Genomic DNA, 23,447 nt, shown 5'->3' on the forward strand with positions numbered 1-23,447 from the left:
TGCAGACGTTAATTAAGCTCTTTTCCCCGCAATGGAGACAAAGAGGGGAAAACCGCGGGGAAACTCCCGGCTTGGGTTGGGCTTTTTTTTTTTGCACAACTGTGCCACAGGGCCTCCCAGCGCCCGGCAGGATCACGCACTGGCAATGGCAGAGAGGGTGGCCCTAACAGTGATTGCTCTGGGTTCTGCTCTCACCTGGCAAAATTAATATGATTTTCCCTAATTTCTGGGCTACTGCTGGATGCTGGTGTGGCTATGCATTCCTGCAGCCGGTAATCAAGGCTGGCTGTGCCCTGCAGCCCCTCCCCAGGTGCCACAGGCTCTGCAGGGGTGACATCCCAAGCCTGGAAGCTGGGAAATTGCCCCATGGACATTGCAACAGGCTCGCACGCAGCATCATTCCCAGGGGCTGGGGTGGCTTTACAAGGGGACCTGGAGCACCCTGGGTTTTGATGTGTTGATGGATGGGGAGGGCATCCTACCCGCACCTTTGCAGGCAGGATGATGAACAGGACACCCCGGAGAGAGCAATGACATACAGGACACTGCCAACACCTTGGGAGGTAGGAAGATGGGCAGGACATAGAGTAAAGGGAAAGGTGTCCTGCCTCCGACCTGGACGGCAAGATGACAGGCAGGACACTCAGCGCCTGCACCCTGGAGGGCAGGACAGGACGGAGGGCAGGACACGGTGCCCGCACCCCGGGGTGTGACAGAGGCCAGACAGCCCGGAGGTGCGGAGGGCAGCTCGGCACCCTGCCCGCATCCCGCATCCCGCATCCCGCGGAGGCAGCGCAGCGCAGCCCTGCCCGCACCGGGCTCCGGCCGCACCTGCCCAGGTCAGCCCGGTGCGGGGGGCGCTGCCCCGTCCCGCCCTCCCGGGGCGGCGCCCCCGCCCGTCCTCCCGGTGCCGATCCCGGTGCCGGTCCCGAAACCAGGCGAGGCCGGAGCGGCCCGGTGGCGGCGGTGAGGGGCGCGGGGCGGGCCGGGCCGGGCCGGGCGGGGCGGGGAGCGCGCATGAGCCGCGGCGGCGGCGGCGGCGGCGGCGGCGGCGGCGGCGGCGAGGGGCGGGCGGGAGCGCGGCAGCGGAGCGCGGCGCCGCCGCGGGTGTGGGCGCGCCGGGAGCCCCGCACGGCGGCCCGGGGGCGGCGGGCGGCACCGCCTGGCCGGCCGGGGGGTGCCGGCCCTGCGCGCCCCGCACCGCGGCCCGGCCCGCCGAGGTAAGCACCGAGCGGCCCCCGGCCCGCCCGGCCCCGCGGCGGGGACCCCCGCGCCCCGCTCCGCTCCGCTCCGCCCGCCGCCGCGTCGCCATTTTGCCGCTCGCTCTTCCCCTCCCGGAGCGCGGCCGGGCCGGGCCGGGCCCTCCGTCCCCTCGCTGCCGGGCCCGGCCCGCGGGGAAGCCCCGGCCGCCTCCCGGGGATGGGGCGCGGGCCCGCGGGGTGACAGGCCCGGGCGGCGCTGCCCGCGGGGTGACAGCGGGGAGGGGAAGCGAGGGGACGCGGGCGGCTCGGCCGGGCCGGGAGGTGACAGGACAGAGGTTCCCCTGCCCGGGAGGTGACAGCGGCAGCGGGCAGGGCAGAGCTCCCCGCGCCCAGGAGGTGACAGCGGCAGCGGGCAGAGCTCCCCGCACCCGCTGACCCCCGGGACAGGGGGCACCCCAGTGCCCGCGGCTCCGTGCGGGCTCATTGTCTGCCAGGCATGTGCGGGCGCTTCTCCCTTCTTCATGTCAGTGCCCGGGGACGGAGAGGGGAGGGACGGGATAACGCGCCTCGAACAGAAACTTTACACCCTCAAAAGCCTCGTCTGCGCCTGGCCAGAGCCATGTGCGGCAGGAGCGGGGTGTGCGGCCTCTGCTGAGGCTCTCCCTCGGTGGGTGTCACTCGGTTTGGGTGACAGCGGCGGGATGCGCCGTGTCCCTCCGGGGCTGCCCGGCTGCCTGCCGTGCCCAGGGATGCAGCGGCTCGCAGGGCTTCATCCGCCACGTGCTTCCCTCCCGGGGAAACCTCCAGCGAGGGCGATTCTTCGAGAGGAAGCCTCTCCCTCCGCTGCCTTGTCTTTATTCCCTGCAAGTTTTTCCCAGCATCTCCGGTTCTGCCAGGAGTTCATGGGAGGGAGCACAGCTCCTCTGACAGCGACAGGGATGGCAGTGCCCTTTGGCATCCATCATCTGTGCTGGCACACGGCTTGTCCTGGGACAGGCAGCTCCCTTGGCTTTTGGTGTTCGGTGCCTCTGTTGGTAAATTATTGATGATAGGTGGAGAAGATTGACAGGTGACCAGGCAGTTGTCATGCAGCAAAGTCCATCCGTAGGGATGGGACTGAGGTGGGAATCCCGTCAGGAAAACTTGTGGTCATGGTCTGCAGGTGACTTTCTGCTGGTAAGGACGTTGTGAGAGGGTCGCAGCCATCCTGGCTGCATACATGCTCCTTCAGGCCTTATCCAAATTAATGAGCAGGCATTTCTGCATGGTATTATTTCCCCTTTCCCATTCTCTGCCAAATTTCCTGCTGCACAGTGCTGCCAGTGGCTTGGGAACAGTGTCTTTGATTCCCAAATGTCACTTTCCCCTTCCCACAGCCATGAGTTTCCTCCTTACCCTTGTTCCCAGCAATACCAGCTTGGCCTTCACTCATCACGTTTCGGTGCCTGCATTCACAGGAGCTTTTTTCCCTGGAGCTGGAGTGAGATGTTTCAAAAATGTTGCCACAAAGTTCTAAAAAGTTACCTGGAAAGAGCTGGAGACCTCATAAGATGTTCCCCGGCCCAGCCTTCCCACACCACATCCCACCCCTGGCTCATGACCAGAACCTGTGGATGCCTTCTCTTCCCATTACGAGTTGCAAAAGAGTTTTCAACAAAACCTTAAGGAAAGTGTGGAAGAGCACAGGCTGTTGCCTATTTTCAGTGTGTGTTACTCAAAAATGAGTGAGAAGTTTGAACATTACCAGAAACCCCCACAATGGGCTGATTTTTGCCCTGTGGCTCCTGGACAATTCCTCTGTGATCCCTGGGGTTGTTTCAGTGGCCAAGGAGTGGATTTTGGCTCTTGCTGACAGGTTTATGAGATTTTTATTTTTCATTTGGTTAAAAAATAATGGGAAAAATGCAAAGGAGTATTTGGTGTGGAAAAACAGAAGATTCAGAACCTCTTAAGCTGGGCAGAGAGGATTCCTTTGAGGGGACAGATGTGTTCAGGGGGATGAGAGGTGTCCAGCTGCTGGAGCAGGGCTGAGCTGGGCACTTTGGATGTTTTGGGAAGGGAGAGGTGGGAGGGTGCTCACTGGTGTGCTGTGTCATGAGGTGCAGGAGGAGAGCACCAGAGTTGTCAACAGGGTCTGTCCTGGCTGTCACTCTTTGCGTGTCACCTCGAGCTGGCCAGCGAGGCAGGCAGGGAGGTTCTGTGCTCCATCCCCCATGGCATTTTGGCACTAGCCCTGGCTGGATAGAGGTGTCAGTTGTGTGGATTTCCCCTCGGTTTTCACCCCATTGTAAGCACAGAAATCTTGTCTTCAGCTTTCACTTCACTGGTTTTTCGTGAGTTTTTTTTTCCCCTTTTTCCTTTGAGCAGCTTGAGTGAGGGTTGCTCAGAGGTGCCAGGACCCAGCATGGAAAGGAAGGGGACTGGCACTTTTATCCCTGGAGGACTGGGGACAGTAGCAGTGTCCACACTAATGGGAGTGGAGCAGCGATTTGGGAAGGAACCACAGGGACCCCTCTCTGTGCCTGCTCCAGAAAGGAGCTGCTGTCAGGCAGGCTACAAACTCCTACCCAGCTCTCCCACCAAAAGAGCCCAAATTAGTTGAATCAGCGATCCCCATGTTCAGCACCAAATGCCACAGAACCAGTTGGCAAGCTGGAATTTCTCACTTGATCCGATTAACCTTTGTGCCCATGCAAACAACCACCACATATGTGTCACCAGCCAATCACATGCTGGAAGCTTTTGCCAGCTCTTGGAGCATGTGGGCTGCATCCCACATGGAAAGTCCCTGATCCTACACGGAAAGTCCCTGGGGACACCTCAGAAAGGACGGCTGGACCCTCCTGTCCCATATGTTGGTGGCATGGCTGGCAATCTGGCCACACAGGAGATGCTCCTCCATCCTCTGGGCATGAGGATAGACAGGGTGAGTGTGGATGCTTTTTGGAATCAGCTCCTTTAAGTTAAATGATGCTAAACATGTGGGAGGAATTGCAGGTGATGAGTCAAATCCGTGTTTTAAAAAACACATGGGTGAACATCAGCATCCCGTCCCAGCCAAGATCTCAAGGCCATGGTGGTCCAAGGAATCTTTTCCCAGGGGCCTGATGTTCTCATTGTGGAGGCATGGAGGACTTCTTTTCCCCAAATCCATATATGGATCTCCATATCCATCTCCCAGAACAGTCCCCATCCTCAGATGTGCCTTTGCTTGTGCTGTCGGGAGGGGAAGAAGGAACTTGAAGCCGGAGGCAGAGCCAGTCATGCCGTGGGCTTCCTCTTGGCACTGCTGAATGGAGGGGTGTCCTACTGCCCACTTCCATCAGGAGTGAGAGTGGGCCTTGTGCGATAATTCCTGATGTTCATTATTTATAGAGAAGCCAAATTGAATTATTAATACGAAAAATTCAGATAACATTAACAATTCTCAGTTTATAACAGTTTCCCATTAATAAGGAAAATTGGAAATTTATCATTACATCTGTTCATTAAAACTCACTTTTTTTTTTTTTTTTGCTTTTGGTGTCTTAAATGAAAGCGGAGAAATAAACGAAGAGGAAAAGCCATTTATTCACTCCTTCTCTGGGCAAAGCCAGCCCATAATTTTTAATAAAGTCTTTGCCATTGTATGTGAAGGGGAAGCCAGGCTGTAATGAAAGCAGCTTTCCAGCCATGCCTGTGGCGTTCCTCAACTGTAGAACAAATACTCGGAAGCACGTCCCGTTTCTTCTCTTTGTGGGAATCTTGAAGCTGCGTGATGGTTTTCTCATTTCCCTCCCTCCCTCCCCAGCAGCTCTCCTTGCTCTCACCATGTGTTGTTCCCAGCTCCGAGGAGTGAATTTTAACGCCTCCCCTGCTTCTTTCAGAGATGGCGGATTCCTATACCTGTAAAGGTGGAAGGAAAACTGCAGGCTCTAACAAACCCACTGCCAGCAAAGAAAGCAGGACAGAGACGAGGATAAACCCACCGGCAGAGCTGCCCAAGCTGGGTAAGGAGCTGATTTATCCTTTCAGTGGAGGTGGATGGGGCAGAGAGGATTAGCCCAGAGGCAGGAGCTGAGGGGTGGCTGCCAAAACAAGTGCCTGGGTCTCGATGTGTCTGCTCCTCACTTTGACTCACCAGTGAGGGCTGTGCTGGCCAAAAAGCCCCAGCTCTGAGAGCTGGTTGCTGGGAGCAGGAGGGGAGGGATGGAGATGGTCTCTCCCTTCCGAGAGGCGTGTGTCTGGCTTAACGAGATGGGTGTCTCACCGCCCATTTATCGTGTTGGTAGCTAAGTGCTACATCAAAGGATGGAAAGGCTTAAATGAGTTCAGGCCATCTGCTGCCTCCCGTGTCGCGGCCCCCGGGATGGAGGCTTGCTGGCGTACAAGCCCCAGGGGACCCTCACACTAAGGGCTGTCACGCTGATGGATGGCTGATTTCTCTATCCAGGAATCTCCAGGCCCAAGGAGATTTTTCCTCCTGTCTCTTTATGCTGGACAGATCCCCTCTATGAGAGAGGGTCCCACTGCCTTTACCTTGCTACCTGCACCCCTGGGGAGGGTTGGACCCCAGCGATGCAGCTCAGATGGGGCTTCCAAAATCAGTGGCTTTGTGGGGAAATGCGTGTGCCCTAAATGTTTCCCAGATGCCACTGTTACCTTGAGGGGATTAAAGTCATAATTGCAAACAGAGGAGGATAAGTTATTGCTAAAGGGAATGAACTCCAGCTGTCCGCAATATGAACACGCCTGTGTTCAGGAGACTGCTTTTTCCTATGTCACGTCTTATCAGCACCTCATTTGCAGGGGCGCTGGCATTGCCTTCCAGAGGGGCATCTCCAGCCTTGCTAGGACAGACAATGGCTAGCCTAGAGCTGAGGGTGCAAGGCAGGGAGCAGGGAGCTGGGGCTGGGCAGCAGAATTATTGGGACAGTGGCTCCTCTGGCACAGCTGGTGATTGTGCTGTGTCTGTTTGCAGGAAATGCAACCAGTGACAAAACTGAAGGCAGGAAGAAAGGAAGACCCAAGGCTGAGAACCAGGCGCTGAAAGACATCCCTGTAAGACCTCACACACTCCAGTCCCTGAGCCCTCCCTGCTTCACTCCATCTGACATGCCCTGCACTGTACACTCCAGCCAGCCCTATTCCACTGTGGTTCAATCTTCAGAGCAGCCTTGTCTTGGGCTGAGCAAGATCTTGGTCCCTCAACCCCTACATGCAGGCACCCATTACTTTCCAAAGCCCTGGTTAAGGAGCTGTACCCCTTTCCAGCCTTGCTTTCCCAGGGCCATGTCCAGATGACTGGATCCTATCACAGCCATGTCAGGCTTGGCTAATGAGCCAGCAGCAATGGCAAGGGAGTGATTTATTCCCTGCAGAGTTGTGCAGTTTAATTCCTGCCTGGTAGCATGGACAACACATGGAGCAGTTTGGATTGAGAGCAGGGGCATGGGGTGATTTATGGACTAGATGAAATGTGGGGTGATTAAATCAGCCAGGTGACTTCAGGCCTGATTTATTCCCCAGCCTGGTAGGGAGTGTGTGTGTGCTCTGGGAAGCACGGCAAGGTAAAGCCTCAGCAGGAACCATTAGCCTGTGGAGCCTGCAGCATCTGTCCCAGCAGCTCTCACTGGAGTGAGCACTGATACACTGAAACACATCCCTGGGGTCCTCTTCATGACTGGTGGTGGAAGGTGGAAAGGATGGATGGGAATGATCAGAGGTCCCATGTGTCCTCCCAGCTCCTTTGGGATGCATCAGCACACACACAGGCACAGGGTGCTCTTCACTCAGCTAGCTCTTGTTTTTCCTGTTCCCAGCTCCCCCTGATGAACCAGTGGAAGGACGAATTCAAAGCCCACTCCAGGGTGAAATGTCCCAATTCAGGCTGCTGGCTGGAGTTCCCCAGCATTTATGGCTTGAAGTACCACTATCAGCGCTGCCAGGGGGTAAGGAGACTGCAGAACTGTCTGTCCTTTCCAGTGGCTGGCTCTTCCATTACCATCTGCAGGGTAAAGCTGCTCTCAGGCCTTAAACACCAGGAAAAACATGAGATTAAAACGAGGAAATGGGAGGGCAGAGGTGGGCCAGGAGCAGTTTATGAGGTGAGTGTGTGAGAGGAACTGAGATCTCTGCAGCTCAATGTGAGGTCTGGCCCAGAGGGATCATGGACTCTGGGTAATCATTTGGAAGGGCAGAAGGGTATTACACATGATTTATGTTCATGCCTGTGTCAGAAAAAGCCTCTCTTTTGTGATCTAACATCTGTGCTCACCTGTCTCTCCCTGCTCCTCTCAGGGTGCAATCTCAGAGAAGCTGACATACTCATGCTCGTACTGCGAAGCTGCCTTCACCTCCAAAACCCAGCTGGAAAAGCATCGGCTCTGGAATCACTTGGACCGGCCAGTGCCAACCAGCAAAGCAGAAAACAAAGTGCCCAAGGCCATTGGGAAGAGCAGTGGAAAGAAAAGGTACCAGGCTGTGGCTGGGCTGCATGGCAGTGGCACAGGGATGGTTGGGAGAAGGGGAACATACCTGCCTCCATTCCTACAACCTGGGCTGGCGAGGGGGGAGAGGTGTCAGGACACTTGTCTAACAAGCCCTCTTTAAACAAGCCCTCTGTGCTTTGCCCTAGACCTGCTGAGAGTTCAGCTTGCCCCACCATCCATCCCAAACAGGCAAAGACGGAAAAAGCCATGGCCCAGGAGCACGCGGAGAATGGCGAGTGCCTGGCGGAGAGCCGGGAGAGCAAGGAGTTCCAGATTGCAGCAGCTGAGGCCATGGCAGCTGCCACCCCCACGGCCAAATCCTCCAGTGGCAAGGATGTCGGGCAGCAGAGGGGCAGCCAGGCCTCCCTGCAGGAGGAAGACCCCGAGAGGATGAAGCACAGTAAGATTAGAGCCCAGGGCTACGCTGGTTCAGAAGGTGTCCCAAGGGAAGGGGATCTGCTGCAGCCAACACTGCTGAGAGTTGTCTCTGATTCCAAGGGGTGGCCAAGCCTTGTTTCCAGACCTTGATAACTTGCCCTGCTCTCCAGTTTCTTGCAGCTTCAGTGGGAGTTAAAACCCCATTGTAGCTGTGGTGGAAATATTTCTAAAGGACCTGTGTGATGGTTGGATTCAATGATCTTAGAGATCTTTCCAACCTTAACAATCCTATGATGGGATTGGAAATGGGTTGAATTCCTGGCAGCGCAGCAAGCTGCTGTGTCAGCCTGTCTGTCCTGAGTGTTTGAGGTTAAACCAGGATGGTTCTGGCAAACCCATCTTCCTGAAGGATTGGGACAGGGTGAGGAGTCTCTATCTGTCCATGGCCACTGCTGACCTGCTGACCTGCTGTAGGGCAGTGGTTGTCCCCACTATGGTTTCCACTGTTTGCAGCATCAAAGCAAACCACCATAGCCACATAGCCACATGTGGGAGCTGCTTAGCTTTTGCACTAGACAGAGCCACCACTTTCACTCATTGAATTAATCCTGAATAACAGATTTATCCTGGTTTTGTGGAGTGGGAAGCAGCAGTCTGTTGGTGTTTAGTGGGTGGGTGCTTCATTTGGCAGCCTTTGACCCACTCCTAACACGGAGTATGTGCCCACCCTATGCCCCAGGACTGATGAATCCCCCTGGCAGTACAGTTATTTGACCAAATCTCTCTCTGTGTTTCTCTTTTTTGAGTCAGGAAGGAAACAGAAAACTCCTAAGAAGTTTACGGGGGAGCAGCCATCCATCTCGGGGACATTTGGACTGAAAGGTAATACAGGACAGCTCTGGGCAGCTGTAGGTTGTACCTTCTCCCCGGGGCATTGCAGGGAAGTCCCTTCCCCAAGGAGGGGCTACTTGTGATGGAGCCAAAGCCTGAGGATCTCACACTGGAGGAGCTGGCACTTTTTACCATGAGAGAGCCATGAAGGGTGTGATGGTGGTCACAAGGAGAGAGAGACAAGAATGTTGATTCTATGATCAGAAGGCTTGATTTATTACTTTGTGATATATATATTACATTATGACTATACTAAAAAGAAATAGAAGGAAAAGTTCTTTGAAGGCTAGCTAAGCTAAGAATAGAAAAGAAAGAATGAATAACAAAGATCTGTCTCTCGGCAGAGAGCGAGAGCAGCTCCGCCAGTAGTGGTTAGTAAAATCTAAACATCTACAAGAGACTAATCACAGATCTACCTGTTGCATTCCACAGCAACAGATAACCCTTGTTTACACTTTGTTGCTGAAACTTCTCAGCTTTAGCAGGAAAAATCCTTTTCATTAAAATCCTGAAAGGATTTTAATGAAAAGATGTCTGCGACAAAGGGAGTGAAAAGCAGCAGCAGAGCTGGGACTGATTAACCCTGTCTGCTCTGCTCTGGATCTTGGCACTGGGAAATGAGGGGACAGAGGAAAGGATCTGGGTATGTTCATGTGTAACACAAGAGTAACGAGCTGCTGACACCAGTGAGATATGAGAAACATCACCTCACCAGCATCCCACCATGCTGCGTGCCGCAGCGCTTCCAGCGGCGTCGGAAGGAACTCTGCTGCGTAGAGCGGCTCGTGACGCACCCATCCCTCAGCCTCCATCTCCTGGGCTGGTCGCCCACGTTCAGGAGAATGAATCCAAGGCAGAGGAGACATGTTGCCGGGATGTTTGCTGAGAGGAGGCCCAGGAATTGGCTGCTGCAGCCTGACAAAGCAAGAGCAAGTGAGACTTTGGTCATGCTCCATAAATACACCCAAATGGGCTCAGGAAGGAGGGGGAAATCCTGGAGCATCCCTGGAATGAGAGCAACTAGATTCAGGCTGACTATGAGATATGTTCAGCCAGAGAAATAGGAGGCAGATTTCCAGGCACTGCAGGAGGCAGCACCTTCCAGTATGAGGCACTCAGGGGAGAGGCACTAATGGCTTTGAAGGAATTGAACACTGACAAGCAGGCTGGATGTGGTCTCTGTGATTTCCTTTCCTCTGGCTCCTGGGAAGTCTGGGCTTGTTTCCCTTATCCTCCCCGCAGAGGCGCTGCTGGAGGCTGAACCATCTGCTGTTGGTTCCTGGAGAACAAGGTGTCCCCATGACCCAGTGCCTCAGATGGGAGGTGAAGATGGGGCAGGGGTCTGCCTGTGCTCCCCAAGCTCCATGTGGCAGTCACTGCCCAAAGACAAGGGTTCCCCAGCATGTCATGGGGTGCTGTCTCCATTCAGACCCTGGGTTTGCAAGAGTCACAGACCCCAGGTTTAGGGGGATGTGGATCTGACCCTGGTAGTCACCTCATTGCCTCCAGCACCTTCTGTGGAAACTCAGGCACGGGGCTGAGCTGCAGAAGGATTTGGGGATCCAGGGGAGTTAAACAGCCTTTCCAGTGCAGGAACATCAGCAGGAACATCCCTTTTACACACTGAACTTGCTGTTCCAATTCCCTCCTTCAGTTTCTTGCAAAACACCCTATTCCCTTCACCCCAGCCTGTCTGCCTGGCTGGAGGCATCCTACCTCACTTTGCCACAGAGTTTCCATAGTTCATAAACTTGTGTTGGGGAAAATGATGCTGTTTGTAAAACACCACAAGCTGTTAGAATATTGCTTGTCATAATTATGGACCTGAGCCTACATGTACAGCCTTGCAGACATGCAGCCAGCTCAGTGTCCCTGGCTTAGAGGGAGAGATTTTTTTACCTGTTAAATGTGAATTGCTCTGAAGGCATTAAAGTAAGTAGTGAACAAAAATCCTCTTTCTTTACAGGTCTTGTCAAAGCAGAGGACAAAGCAAAAGCTCATCGAGCCAAGAAGCTGGAGGGAAATGCCAGCATGGAGGAGCTGAAAAAGAAACCTCCAGGAGTTGGTGTGAAGAAGGAAACACCTGTGCATCCACCAGCAGGTGAGGCTGGTGGGGGCAAAGCACAGGCAACAGCTCTGTGTGCAGTTTAGCTCCTTTTCTGTGCACTGCCCCAAGCCTGAATGGTCCCTACCTTGATGCCTCCATCCCCACCTTCACCTGCAGCTTGTGGTCCCCACACCCTCTTGGCCCAGCGGGTTGTTTGTTGAGTGAGTTTTCTGTCAGGTTTGTCAGGAGAACCAGCACAAAGTCAGAGGTAGGAGCACACAACTCCTGCCCTTTTGAGCTATAACACAGATGAGGAAACAGCCACTGCTGCTAAAATATTGGTGTGCCACAACTGACGTCCTGAGGAGCACCTTACCTTCAGTTCACTGCCAGGTCAATGTGATGAAAGTGCTGGGAGTTAAGAGCCAAGTTCCACCTGGCTTCACTGTGAGTCAGCATGTGACCCATGTGATGATGGCATTTTTCTAACATCATTCCCATGAATGACACCAGTGCATAACTGTGAGCATAATTATTCCTTGCCTGAGCCTCGAGGTGCAGCCTACACCCAGCACAGGTTGCTTGCTTTCCCTGAGAGCTCTGACAGCAGGAGGAACGCAGGATGTGCAAGATAAACACAGCTGCAGTGCCTTGCACTGCTTTCAAATTCAAATAAACGACTCTCTGATCTCACAGCCATGCAAGAGCATCCAAATAAACAGACTTGGCGGATTTTGTTCAGCCCAGGCTTCCCTTGCTGGAAGGCCAGCGCTGCTCTGCTGAGAACACAGTGTGAACTCTGGGCCTGGGAGCTGCTTTTGGCCCCACATATCTCTTATTTTGGGTTTTTTTAGGACCAGTCACAGCCATTCAAATAAACAGATGCCTGGAAGCCAGCAGTCCCCAGCTTCCTCCGTGTCTGTCAGAAGAGGATTGCCAGGGAAGCTTTCCAGGCACACATCCGGATGGAGCTGAGACGCTCACCTTTGTTTCACTCCCGCTAATTGTTTCACTTGGCAGGGGGAAGTTATTCCAAGCAGGGCAGGATCAGGTGGCTGGGGGCATCATCATCTTTTTATAACTCCCAGTGTGCAGGATACCAGAGTGGTTGGAAGGACCTGGGTCTTTCCCCAGATCACCAGGTCTGGTAACTCCATGTAAAATTGACCCAGTGACCCAGTTTACTTGGGCAGCTGCAGGAGAGTGGGAGAGGCAGTGCTGCATGGTTCATGTCCAGTTTTGGCTTTGCCTGGGAGAGCCTCTCTTTTTTTAATATCAGGAACTTTCCCACTTCACTGCTTTTCAACTTATCAAATCAAGCAGCTGAGGCAGGTTGGATGTAACACCTCTTTCTCTCCCTCATCAGCAAACCCCGAGGACCAGTGGCAGCGGGAGATCAGCGAGAAAGGGGAAGTTTGCTGTCCAACCTGCAGTGTTATAACCAGGAAAACAATTGTGGGACTCAAGAAACACATGGATGTCTGCCAGAAAGTAAGGCCTTGCTTTATTCAGTCAAACACATGGATTTTGGGGAGGAATGGATGTGTATGTGTGCCTCTCATAAATGTGCAGTGATGCTTCTAAAACCTTTCTCAGCTGTGTTTGATAGAACACTTGTTGGTCATCTTCAGCTTGCTGGCTGGCTTGCATTGACCCAGAGGGATTTGGACACTAATTCTCAGCAATTCTGAATCCCTTTGCCCCAGTGTCTCAACAGAGTCAGGTATTTCTAGTAGCTAAAGGAATAGTTTTAAGGCTGGAGAGATTGTTGGGGCTGTCTCTAATCTGGCCTCCCCTGGAGCCCTGGCTGTGGGGTTTCACTGTGTGCTGTATCAGACCAGATAAACTGGTTGCATGAGAGCGTGTCTCAGGGAGAGTCTGAGCCTGGATGTGCTCAGGCAGGCTGTCAGGATGCAGGAGTTCAGTAATGGTGCCGTGAAAAATTGTCTCTGTGCCACTCCACCATCCATCAGAGCACAGGATTACATCTTCATCCGTCACCTGGCGGAGCCGTCGCCACAGAAAGCCAACGTGGGATCGATGCCTCCTGCTTTGAAAATATGTGGCTGGGCTTTGATTCCACATTCATTTGCTGTAAATGCTTCCCCAGCCATTGCCTTGCTGTTGATACAGCAGTGGGAGGCTGCTCTCCCTCCCAAACCCTACAGCAGTCGTACAGAATCCTGCCGCCTCCAGTATCCTCCTGGCCTCAGTGGAGCAGGGATCCTGGCCATCACTGGTCATATTTCCTCCACTTTGGAGCATCTCCCAGGCCAGGCTGGCTGTGTGCAGGCTGCACAGCCAGATGACCTGCTGAGCAGGGCTCTGCTGGAGCAGTCAGCGGTGTCTTCTCTGCTGGAAATATGCCAGCCCTATATTCAGCTGAAGATCTCGGGCTCCAGCCCTTGGAGTGGGTGTTGTGTCACACTTCCTGAGAGGGAGAGTCCTTGCCAGAGCTGGCTGTGCTGCTCTGGGAGCTGGGATGCTTCACAGAAACCAGACAGGACAGTCCCTAAGCTCCAGGTGTGTGACCAGAGGTCCAGCTCTCAGCATTCCATCTCTGAGATGAACCTGTGGCACAACCTGAGTGAGACCCTGCTGCTACAGCCATGTGGGATCCCTATCAGAGCCAGCCTGGGGTTGAGGCACCCCCTCTTTTTAATGACTGATATATTCCTTAGCTGGACAATGGAAAAAGGATGTGCAGGCTCCCAAAACTCTTATTAAGAAAAAGGAGCAGTCTGCACTAAGCAGTCTGCTTAGGGACTTGTTTCCTTTGGTTTTGGAAAGGAAATAAGGGATGAAGAGGGTTGCAACGTGCTTGGGCCTGAAGGAGGCAAGGGCAGTTATATACTCCTGGTATCCCAGGTGGGAGGGCTTGTTGGAATGTGGACATGGTATGTTTTTAAGTGTTGACCAGAGGAGTAAATCCCAGGTTAGCTGCTAGTGGCATGTAATGGGTCAAGGAGCTGTTAGCATCCACCTTGTTAGGATGAAGTGCTTGGGTCTGGGACAAGATTAACTGATGGGAGTGCAGGTGCCATGAGTCACTCCCAATTGACTGCAGTGAGTCTATTCTTCATTTTCCTGGAGTTCCACAATGAGGAGAGATTTGCAGATCCATCTTCATTGCCTCTTCAGCTTTTAGTTCAGTCTTGCTTCTCCTTCACCACTCTCCCTTCAATCATCTGGCAGGAGAAGCAGGAATGACCACGGCTGGCCGGGCACTGGCTCCCTGTCGAGATACTCTGTCTCCTGGTGCCCAGAGCATGAACCTCCTGAACCAGTAAATTCTGGTCCCTGCCTCAGTAAAAGCCAAGATCTGTTCACCCACTGTGCAAGTGCCCCTTGTACCTTGGGGTGTGCAGTTAATGCATTTCCCCACACACTCAGGAGGTCGAGTTGGGTCAAACAGCAGGGCAATGAGAGGTAGAAAATATCCTCCTGTGATTGTGTCCTTAATTTCACACAGCCCAGGCACCCAGAAATTGCACTGTATGCCAGGATCTGTCTTACTTAACAGGACTGCAGAGCACAGTCCACTGGCATTGGTAGATCAAAGCTTCTTCTCTCTCTAACCCTTTAACAGGAAGAGTAAGACGCCAGATCCAGATGTTTTCAGCCAGTGAGGCTTTAAATCTAAATCCAAAATCGAATGTTTTCCAAAAATTGGGGCATGTGGGTTTGATAACAGTATCCTGGACAGCAGAGAGAAAACTGTGAGCTGCAGGCAGGGCCTGGGATGGGAAACAGGGGTGCTATGTTGCCTGCTGGGTCCCACCACTGGGGTACAGCTCCAGCAACAGCCACCCATGGGGTTATTGACCAGCAGCAGCCCTTGGGAGGATGTGGCCTGTCTGGTGACTTGCCTTTAATTCCTTCAGCTGCAGGATGCCTTGAAGTGTCAGCACTGCAAAAAGCAGTTCAAGTCCAAAGCTGGGCTGAATTACCACACCATGGCTGAACACGTCAGCAAGGTAAGGGAGCTGGGCTGTGCTCGTCTTGTGCCTCCTTTATCCATGCAGGTGAGGAAGCCATCCATCAAAAGTCCTCTCTCCATGATCTTTGTAAAGGAGGGATCCACCTTTGGAGCATTTCACACACTGCTCAGCCTGGATGGTGGCCTTCCCCCTTCCTCCTCTGGTAGTGAGTTAGGCTCCTGTTGATCCTGATAAGTAGAGCAGAGGACTGAAAAAATAAAACAGGGTTTCAGATCCCAGCATGGGGAAGATCTGGTGAGTATGGTGAGGTGGATTTTGAGTGGCAAAGCTCTGCCTCCAAAACTGTGCCTGCAAATCTGGGACTGATGGGTTCTGCCTTGCACAAATCTCAAAATCTGATCTTTAGCTCTTCAATGTGCATGGGAGAAGCAGCCACAAAATTTATCATGAATAAATTTTGTACATTTCTGAGATATCAGGGCAAGGCATAACTACATTTCTACATGTCCCATGCTTACCAGTTGTGACTTGTCTTTTACCTCTGCCTTAACCTCCTGCTCTTCAGTCTTGCTGGTGAATCCTCTGTGCAGGAACTGCTCCTGGGTTTCTCAGCTGGCCCTTTGGGTGTGATCACAAGAAAGGCCTGAGCAGATCCAGCACATACCAACGAAGCAGTGGGAGATCCAGCTCTCCTAGTGAGAGGTTCCCTCCAGCCCAGGGCAGCTCCCTGCAAGGCAGGGCTTTACCATCCACTCCTGGCACAGAGGACATGAGTAAATGGTTGACTCTGTCGCTTCTGTTACTTCCTTGTTTCCAGCCTGTTCCTGTGGAAACCGCTGGACTTGGTGAACAGGAAGAGCGGGAAAGGCTGAGGAAAGTGCTAAAGCAGATGGGAAAACTGAAATGCCCCAATGAGGTACGAGAACAATTCTTGTTTCTCGTTCTGTGAAAAAGTGGAAGGAGAGAGTCCCATGCAGAAGGGGACATGTACTCTGCAGGCATCCCTTGGCATGTGCTCAACGTTTCCACCTTAGCTTAGCCGTCCCAATCCCTGTCCCAGTGTGCACTCCAGCAATGGGACAGCCCTGCAGGAGGGTGGGCACAGGGCAGACTGAGGAGCGCTGGAGGGCAGGTTCTGCCTCCTGAGCTCAGGAAGGAGCACAGCCTGTCCTGGGCACAGCATAAAACCAAACCACACCAAAAGCAGAGCCAGCGGGTTGCAGACAAGTCACGAACAGGTAAGGGAGGCGTGTGGCAGAGGTTTGTCCCGCGGGTGTGCTTTGCTCTCCGTTCAGGCAGCGCCTCCCCAGTGCCTTCCCGTCCCGCTGCCTGCTGTGTGTCTGTGCAGAGAGCTCTGTCCGTGTGTTGGGGCAGGGAGTGCCGGGGCGGGGACAGCTCCTCCCATCCCTCCAGGGCATTGTCTGTTGTGCTTGTGCCTGGCTCTTTGGGAACTGTCAAATTCCCCAGCACTTGGACAGGATGGGTTGGCAGAGCTGCTCTCCAGAGTGGGCTCCTCGGGAATGTTCCTCCCTGGAGAAATGGCACCCCAACCTTTTGGCCACGTGAAACCCCAACCCTGCTTAACCTTCGCGTTCTCCCCATCTCCATAGGGCTGCGTGGCCAACTTCTCCAGCCTGATGGGCTACCAGTACCACCAGAAGCGGTGTGGCAAGCAGCTTGCCGAGGCCGACAAGCCCGTGTTCAGCTGCCCACACTGCGGCAAGAAGTACAAATCCAAGGCTGGCCACGACTATCACGTGCGGTCAGAGCACACGGCCTCGGTGAGCCCCCCGGAGGCCCCCGCGGCCCGAGGAGCGGGGCCATCCCCCCCCGGGGGGGACTGCAGAGCTGCGGAGCCCGTGGGCAGGACCGAGCCGGGCAGGGCCGGGCCGGGCAAGGCAGGTGCAGCCGTCGGGCCGGTGTTGTTTTCGCCCTCAAATCACCATGCACGTGTGTTGTACCATGCAGTGTTGGGGGGAACAGGGTGCACCCTCCTCCACCCCTCCAAAAATGCTGTTTTATGGGAGTGGCCAGCAGCATTGCCTTTCCCCAGTGCCCACAGGGCTTTGCTGCAGCCCACCCTGCATCTATGCTGTGCAGGAATAAAAAACCAGACCTCAGGCCGCTCCCTCACAAGCGCCGGCTGCTTGCCAGTGCTGGGGTGGCAGGCTCTATCCCTGGGGAGCATCCCTTTCTGTTGTGTTGATCCCTACTGACAGTGCATCCAACGCTAATCACTCCCTAAATCTAATAACTGGAGACATTTATACACGTGGGAGCACGGAGGGACACAGCCTATGGCTGCTGCTGGGCTCAGGGAGGCGGGTGCTCCCCTTGCTCCCATGCTCCAGGGCAGAGGCACAAAGCAAGCCTGGAAACACACAGCCCCAATCCCAGCATCCCCATCCTGGGCCGGAGAGCTCACTTGTTCTCTTGTCATGCCCTCCCTGACTCTGTCTCTCTTGCAGCCTCCAGAGGAGCCAGAGGTGAAGCCAGAGCCTGCTCCTGTAGAGGATTTTGAGAGGACCCCGAGCGGCCGCATCCGCCGGACGTCAGCCCAAGTCGCCGTCTTCCACCTCCAGGAGATAGCAGAGGATGAGCTGGCCAGGGATTGGACCAAAAGGAGGATGAAGGATGACCTCGTGCCTGAAACAAAGCGGGTGAGCAGCTTTTAGTTCTGCTTTTGGTTTTGCACTAGCTGTACACAGAGATCCCAGGATTCTAGCCTGGCTCCAGCTGCACACGGAGATTCCAGGATTCCAGCCCGGCCCCAGCTGGTTGAGGGTTCACATGTCTCACTTGCTGTGCCTTAAATTAATTAGCTGTGATGGCAGATTTATTGCTGAAGAGCCCACCCAGCGCAGGCTGAGCCGCTGTGGTCTGGAGGCTCCCAGCACAGGCAGCTGTGCCCTTTGAGGAAGAGGTGCACTGGGAAGAGATCAAGGTCTGGCCCCGAGAGTGTTGGGGTGGGAGGTCATTTCTGGTCCATGCTGAGGAGGGAAGTAGAGGCTGGCAGCCAAGAGGAGCATGTGAAGAGAGCAGATCAGCTCTGAAACCATCTCCCTTGTGCTGTCACAGAGCAAAGATGCCCCAGGCAGAATTCCCTCCCTTCCACGTCTTTTCTTTAACTTCTGGGAGATGCTTTCCTGGAGGTAAAAGGCCTGCAGCATCCCAGAGCAGTGCTGCTGGGAGCAGAGACAGTGAGTGGAGACAGAACTGAGCCCCCCGAGCTCAGCAGCAGTGCTGTGGGGTTTGCACAGGACCCCAAAGGCTTGAGCTTTTTGTAGGCATTGGAGTGAGTACACATTAAACCAAACCTCCCTTCTGCCTGTGGGAGGGCTTGATTATTCCTGGGGGTGTACTAAAGCTGAAATTCCCTCAGGTGTGCTCCTTCTGGATTGTAAAAGGAATGAAACAGCAGTAAATCATAAACCATTTCAGTGTAAAGGGAAAAAAGAGAGGGAATAGTTCTTTTTGTTTGCCAGGACTCAATGCAGAGTCTGTACATGAGGTGCAGCCTGTTTCCTGAGCAGGTGACTCTGCAGGTAGGGGCCAGGCCTGTTCCCTGCTCTGAAGAGTTGGGCATCTCTTGTCCAGTGCGCTGAAATTCACTCTGGCAAGATATTGGGCACATTGCAAAGATGAAAGTGAGGATCAGAGGGCAGCAGGACAGTGTGAACAGGCACAGCCCAGAGAACCTACCCCAACCCACGAGAACAGCCCAAGTCTCAGAGCCAGCTTGGAGAAGTGATGGTGGTCACCAGGAAAAGGGGTGGCAGGAGAGCAGAGCTTGCACCAAAATGCCTTCCTGCTCCCATAGCCTGTCCCATGCTGTCCTGGCACCTGTGTCTGCTCAGCAGAAGTGCCACCATGGTCCTGCGGAGACCCAGAGAAGCTAAGCCTGGCTCACCTCTGGTCTGCATGTGGTGGACAGCTGGAAAACCAGCACAGAAACAAACCAGTAGTTTCTTTACCTCCATTGGCACCCCAGTGAGGCACTGGCGCAGAAGGGGATCCAGCTGCAGCTCTGCTATCCACCTTGGGGCAGAGCTGGGCATTTCAGGGCCAGAACTGCTTGCAAACATTTTATTTCCCCAGTGCTTGGTGTTGCCATTTTTGGTTTCCAGATTACTTCAGCTGCTATGCATTAATAACTTTAAAAACTGAGCCCAAAGTACCTGTTTCATTTCAGATACTGTGGGAGAAGTGGTGTGCTGCTCTCTTTTCCCCTCTCCTGTCTCAGCTCTTGCATTCTTCTCTTTCCACTTAGAATTGTTCCCTTTACTCATGACTTTGGGTATTTTCTTTTTTGAATTGAGGGAGCAGCCAGGACCCCAGGCCTGGAGCAGGGGCACATGCTCAGGCTGACAAAGGCGTCGTAAAGGTCCCAGCACTGGTGTAATTGCTCCATGAAGTGCTGGTGGGCTTTTTTAATGAGACATTTCTTGTGTTCAGAGCCTGATTGTTTAAGTTTAACCGAGCCCCATCTCAGTGCTAAAAAGCAAAGAATTGCTGTGAGGTTGGCAGAAGCAGTTTTGCATTAAAGATGGGAAAGGGGGGAATTGGATCAGCTCCCAGATGGCAAAACAAGGCTCTTGAGTTGGAGGATCAAGAGACCTCAGGCCCTGCATGAAATCCCCCATGGATTTTGGAGGAAGTCAGTGTAGTGGGTGAATCCGTACAGAGCCGTGCGTGTGCCTCTGGGTACGTCTTGCAGTGACTGTCACGTTCCCTTGACAACACTTTATAATCTGTTCAGTCTATGACATTTTTTCTCGATGAGCGATGCTGGGAGGAGGTTGGAGGCAGGTTCTGCCCAGGCAGGCTGGTGGGAGCTTGCTGACTTCAGCATGCTCTGAGCTGCTCTGCTCAGCCACGGTTTGCATTGCTCAGGATTGCTTTGCATTTACAAGTTGGTTCAGTTCAGGGGGTAGAAAGAAACCTCCCAGCAAGTGCCCAGTTTGACCTCATTATGGCCCCAAAACAGAACTGCCTGTGGGACAGCTTTGTGTCACATGGAAGGCTCAGAGAAGCCAGCAGTGTCCCCATGTCCCCGTGCCACCACCCCATCACATGTGTGTGGTGGCCCTCCCTGAGGGAGCTGACAGCCCAGAGCCACTGGAGCAGCAGGAGGATGATAAACACCAGTCCACCTTGACCATGGGACTGGTGGGAACTGATGGAATTCCCAGAAAAGCCACCACACCACCACCACCACCTCTTCTTCCCCCTGAGTCGTGCCCAGCCATTGGGAACACACTGCTGGGCCTGCAGAGCCTGTACTGGACACGGAGAGAAGTGGGATGTCAGGGATGTCAGCAGATTGCAGCTGCTCCTTCGCTTTTCAGCAAGCCCTAGGGATTTCCAGGATTCCAGAGGTACAAATGCTTCCCAGCTCAGGTCTGTAGCCAGAGGTGGACGGATACACCCAAACTCCCTGCAACACAGGACAAGCTCCATCCCTGAACTCTCTGATTCCCCACCATGGTCCCAGCAGTCAGTGCTGATTTCAAGGAAGCTGATGAAGAAAGCCACTGCTATCCATCCCTTTTCCAGGCAGCAAAACCTTTTCCCAGGGAAAGGCACAAGCCCATGGGACACAGGGGTTCTCAGCCCCACTGCAGCTCCTGCTCTGGGGCCACGTGGCAGCCAGTCCCAGCCGGGGACAGGGACAGAGGGATGCTGGCTCTGGATGCCGTTGGTGGCCTGTGGTGGGATGTGTTCGCCTTTCCCCGGGAGGATGGATTCCTTCACACCAAAGCAATGGCAGCAGAATAAACGATTGCTGCTCCATCCCAGGCCCTGCGCTGCCTTCGGTCTCTGCTAACCAAATCCAGCATTTCTAAATATACACTGGAGTCTTATTTTCTTGCTCCGATCTTTATTTGCCTCCAGATAAGCTGAAACAGATGGGGTATTTCACAACAGCCGCTTGCTGGGGATGTCAGATGGGGAAGGGCACACCCCTGCTGCTTTTCTGGGAAAAATCCCCTCTGCAGAAGCTCTGTGAAGATGATGCCGACCCTCCTCTGGCCTTTGCTGGGGCTGTGGCCTGCCATGAGCAGCCTTGAGGCTGCAGGTTCCCAGCTCATGGCAGTGGGCTCTGGGATGTAGTGGGGCATGAGAAACAACCTCCTAGAGCAGAGAGAAGAGGCATCTAAAAGGCAGAAGGGGAGAAAATGCTGTGGATATTCCACTGTTTCAGTGTGACACTTTCTTGGTGGAGCTTGAGGTGGGGTTCCTTGCTTTAAGGTGCTGGAGGTTGTGATGGGCTCCTGCAGCCCAGGCAGGAGCTGTGCCACACAGGGATAGATGCACAGCTCCTCTCTGGGATACATGGACATTCCATTTGCCTCCCCACAGCTTGGGGTCTCAGTGTCAGTAGGGGCAGCCATTGAGTTTGCACGTCCCTGTGGAGTTTGGTGTCGTGGGGTGCCAGGGATCTGGAGCAAGGGGCAGCTGTAGGCCAGTCATAAAGCTAAAGGGGAAAAGTCATCTCCAGGCTTGAGGTTTTATACTGGAACCAGGATAAATTCCAGAGCAGAAGAGGCTGGCTTGGGTTTGTCCCCCAAAACAATGGCCCTGCAATGCAGGCAGGAGCCAGGCTGAGCCCTGCAGACTCGTGGCACTGGGGGCCAAACCGGATCCCAGCTCCAGCTGTGGGGCCGAGTCCATCCTTCCTCCCTTGCCCTGCAGACCCTCCAGTGGGACCTGGCTGCTGCCCAGCACCCCGGGTGCATTTTGCCTTCACAGCATCACCCACAACTTCCTCAGGATGGAGAGCTGTACCTTGTGCTGGGGACCTGGTGAGGCTTCAGGGGTGCTCGTCAGCTGAGACGTCCTGCATGGTTCTCATTTAGTGTGATATATTTTGGGGAAGGGGAGAGCTGTCTAGGGAGTAGAAAGGATTGAAATATGAAAGTTAATTAAATAAAACCATCAGTCAGAGGAAACAAACCTTCCCAGCCCAGCATCCTTCGACTGTTCACAAGAGATGGGCTGTAGCCAAAACCAGTTGTAGTCGTTTAATGATTTGGCCATGAAAATTTTCACTTACAGGCTGTTTGAGGAAAATAAATGGAAAAGAAAAAAAATATAAAATATTCCATGCCTGGGGCTTCCTCTTAATAGAGACATAAAGATGACTTTGACATTCCCAGAACCGCAGCGCCCTGGGAAGACATGGGATTTGCATGTTATTGTGCAGGACTGTTGGAGGAGAGCAGGGAGGGATTTTTCTCTGGAGTGGGAAAGCAGAGCAGCAGAGTCCACATCTCTGAACATCCCCCCTCGCCTCCTCCCTGGGGACTGGCAGAGGGAGAGGTTGTTGCTGGGGCTGTGTGCGGTTACCGTTAATGTTTGCTCATTCATGGGATTGATTGGGTTTTAATTATGGAGGCTGTTTGGCATCCTGGCTCTCAGTATCAATGGCAAAAAGGGACTCCTGTGTTCTACCCTGGAGGTGGCATTGCCTTCCCTGGGCTGGGGACCAAGCTTTTGGTAGATGCACCATCCCAGAGCTTCAAAGAGCTCTGCTGGCATCTCCCCCAGCCGCGAAGCACGACAGAATTGCAGCACTGGGGCTCGGGGGAGTTTTCCACATCCACATCCATCCTTAGCACTGTTCACAAGGCCCTGTGCCCCTGCCCCTCACATGGAGCCCAGTGCTCCCTGACCCAGCTGTGCCCTGCCACGTGCCATGGGGAGGGCTGCAGGGGCACATGGATCACTTCAGTTTGAGCGGAAAGGAGGGGCTGGCATCTGAGCCTTCAACATCCCCAGCTTCCCTTTGCAGGGAGGTTTGGGAGCAGCTGGGGTGAGCTGGCCAAATTCAGCTTTATCAGCACGTTCAGGAAAAGTCACGGCTGGAAAAGAAATCCAGCCAGCCTCCTTTTGCCTCCAAACCACCAGCTCCAGGACCTCGGGGAATGTTTGGCCTGGTTTGCACCTCTGCAAGCACTTTGTGGCTGTGCATCCTTTCATCCAGCATGGATGCAGGGATGCAGTTGGGTCCAGTGCTCAGAGGTGCCCATGGAGGGTGGCAGGTGCTCAGGTACCCACACCTGCACCATGCATTGCTCCCACTCAGAAGGTTTGTGGCTCAGAACTGAAACAGCACCCACTGGCTCTAGCAGAGCTCACCAGGCTGGGCTGGCAGTTGTGCTGGGGTGGCTGTGCAGCCCAGTGTCCCCTGCAGACCTTGGCACAGGGCTCAGGGTCAGGCTGTGAGCAGCCCTGCAGGTAGGGCCAGGCACAGTGGCTGGGAGGCCTGGAGGTGCCTGGAGCTGCCACAGCTGCCTTGGCTTGGGCTGAACAGGCAGAACTGGAGTTGGGAAGGCCAGCCTGCTATGCTAACCCTCAAAGTCGCTAATAAAGCGCTAATTAAAAGCACTTGGAAGGAGCAGCCCTGCCAGAAGGAGAGGCAGAGACACAAGAGCCTTTCATTGTTTAACGGGCTGTGCCCATTCATCCATGGAAGGCAGCCATGGAGGCCCCTCAGCCCAATGTGCAGGGTTGT

The 23,447-nt window shown here is 54.1% G+C and overlaps 1 protein-coding gene across 3 annotated transcripts in view; it reads left to right on the forward strand.

Annotated features, from left to right (window-relative positions):
- Positions 1-1,154: 1,154 nt before the first annotated feature.
- The window catches only part of ZNF512B (zinc finger protein 512B), a 29,987-nt gene continuing 7,694 nt past the window's right edge, over positions 1,155-23,447 (forward strand). Inside the window, exons 1-13 of one of the 3 annotated variants that reach the window (XM_059480898.1) lie at positions 1,155-1,220; positions 5,069-5,191; positions 6,163-6,242; positions 7,004-7,132; positions 7,482-7,654; positions 7,819-8,072; positions 8,861-8,932; positions 10,908-11,042; positions 12,355-12,479; positions 14,873-14,965; positions 15,747-15,845; positions 16,540-16,827; positions 17,398-17,589. In XM_059480898.1, coding sequence (XP_059336881.1) covers positions 5,071-5,191; positions 6,163-6,242; positions 7,004-7,132; positions 7,482-7,654; positions 7,819-8,072; positions 8,861-8,932; positions 10,908-11,042; positions 12,355-12,479; positions 14,873-14,965; positions 15,747-15,845; positions 16,540-16,827; positions 17,398-17,589 — 1,761 coding nt within the window. In that variant the 5' untranslated portion in view covers positions 1,155-1,220; positions 5,069-5,070. Of the gene's footprint in view, positions 1,221-5,002; positions 5,192-6,162; positions 6,243-7,003; positions 7,133-7,481; positions 7,655-7,818; positions 8,073-8,860; positions 8,933-10,907; positions 11,043-12,354; positions 12,480-14,872; positions 14,966-15,746; positions 15,846-16,539; positions 16,828-17,397; positions 17,590-23,447 lie in introns of those variants that run through there. The other 2 variants (XM_059480900.1, XM_059480899.1) reach the window with 2 other exon arrangements.

This window comes from Ammospiza nelsoni, chromosome 12 (assembly GCF_027579445.1).
Source record: "Ammospiza nelsoni isolate bAmmNel1 chromosome 12, bAmmNel1.pri, whole genome shotgun sequence".
Taxonomy (NCBI): Eukaryota; Metazoa; Chordata; class Aves; order Passeriformes; family Passerellidae; genus Ammospiza; species Ammospiza nelsoni.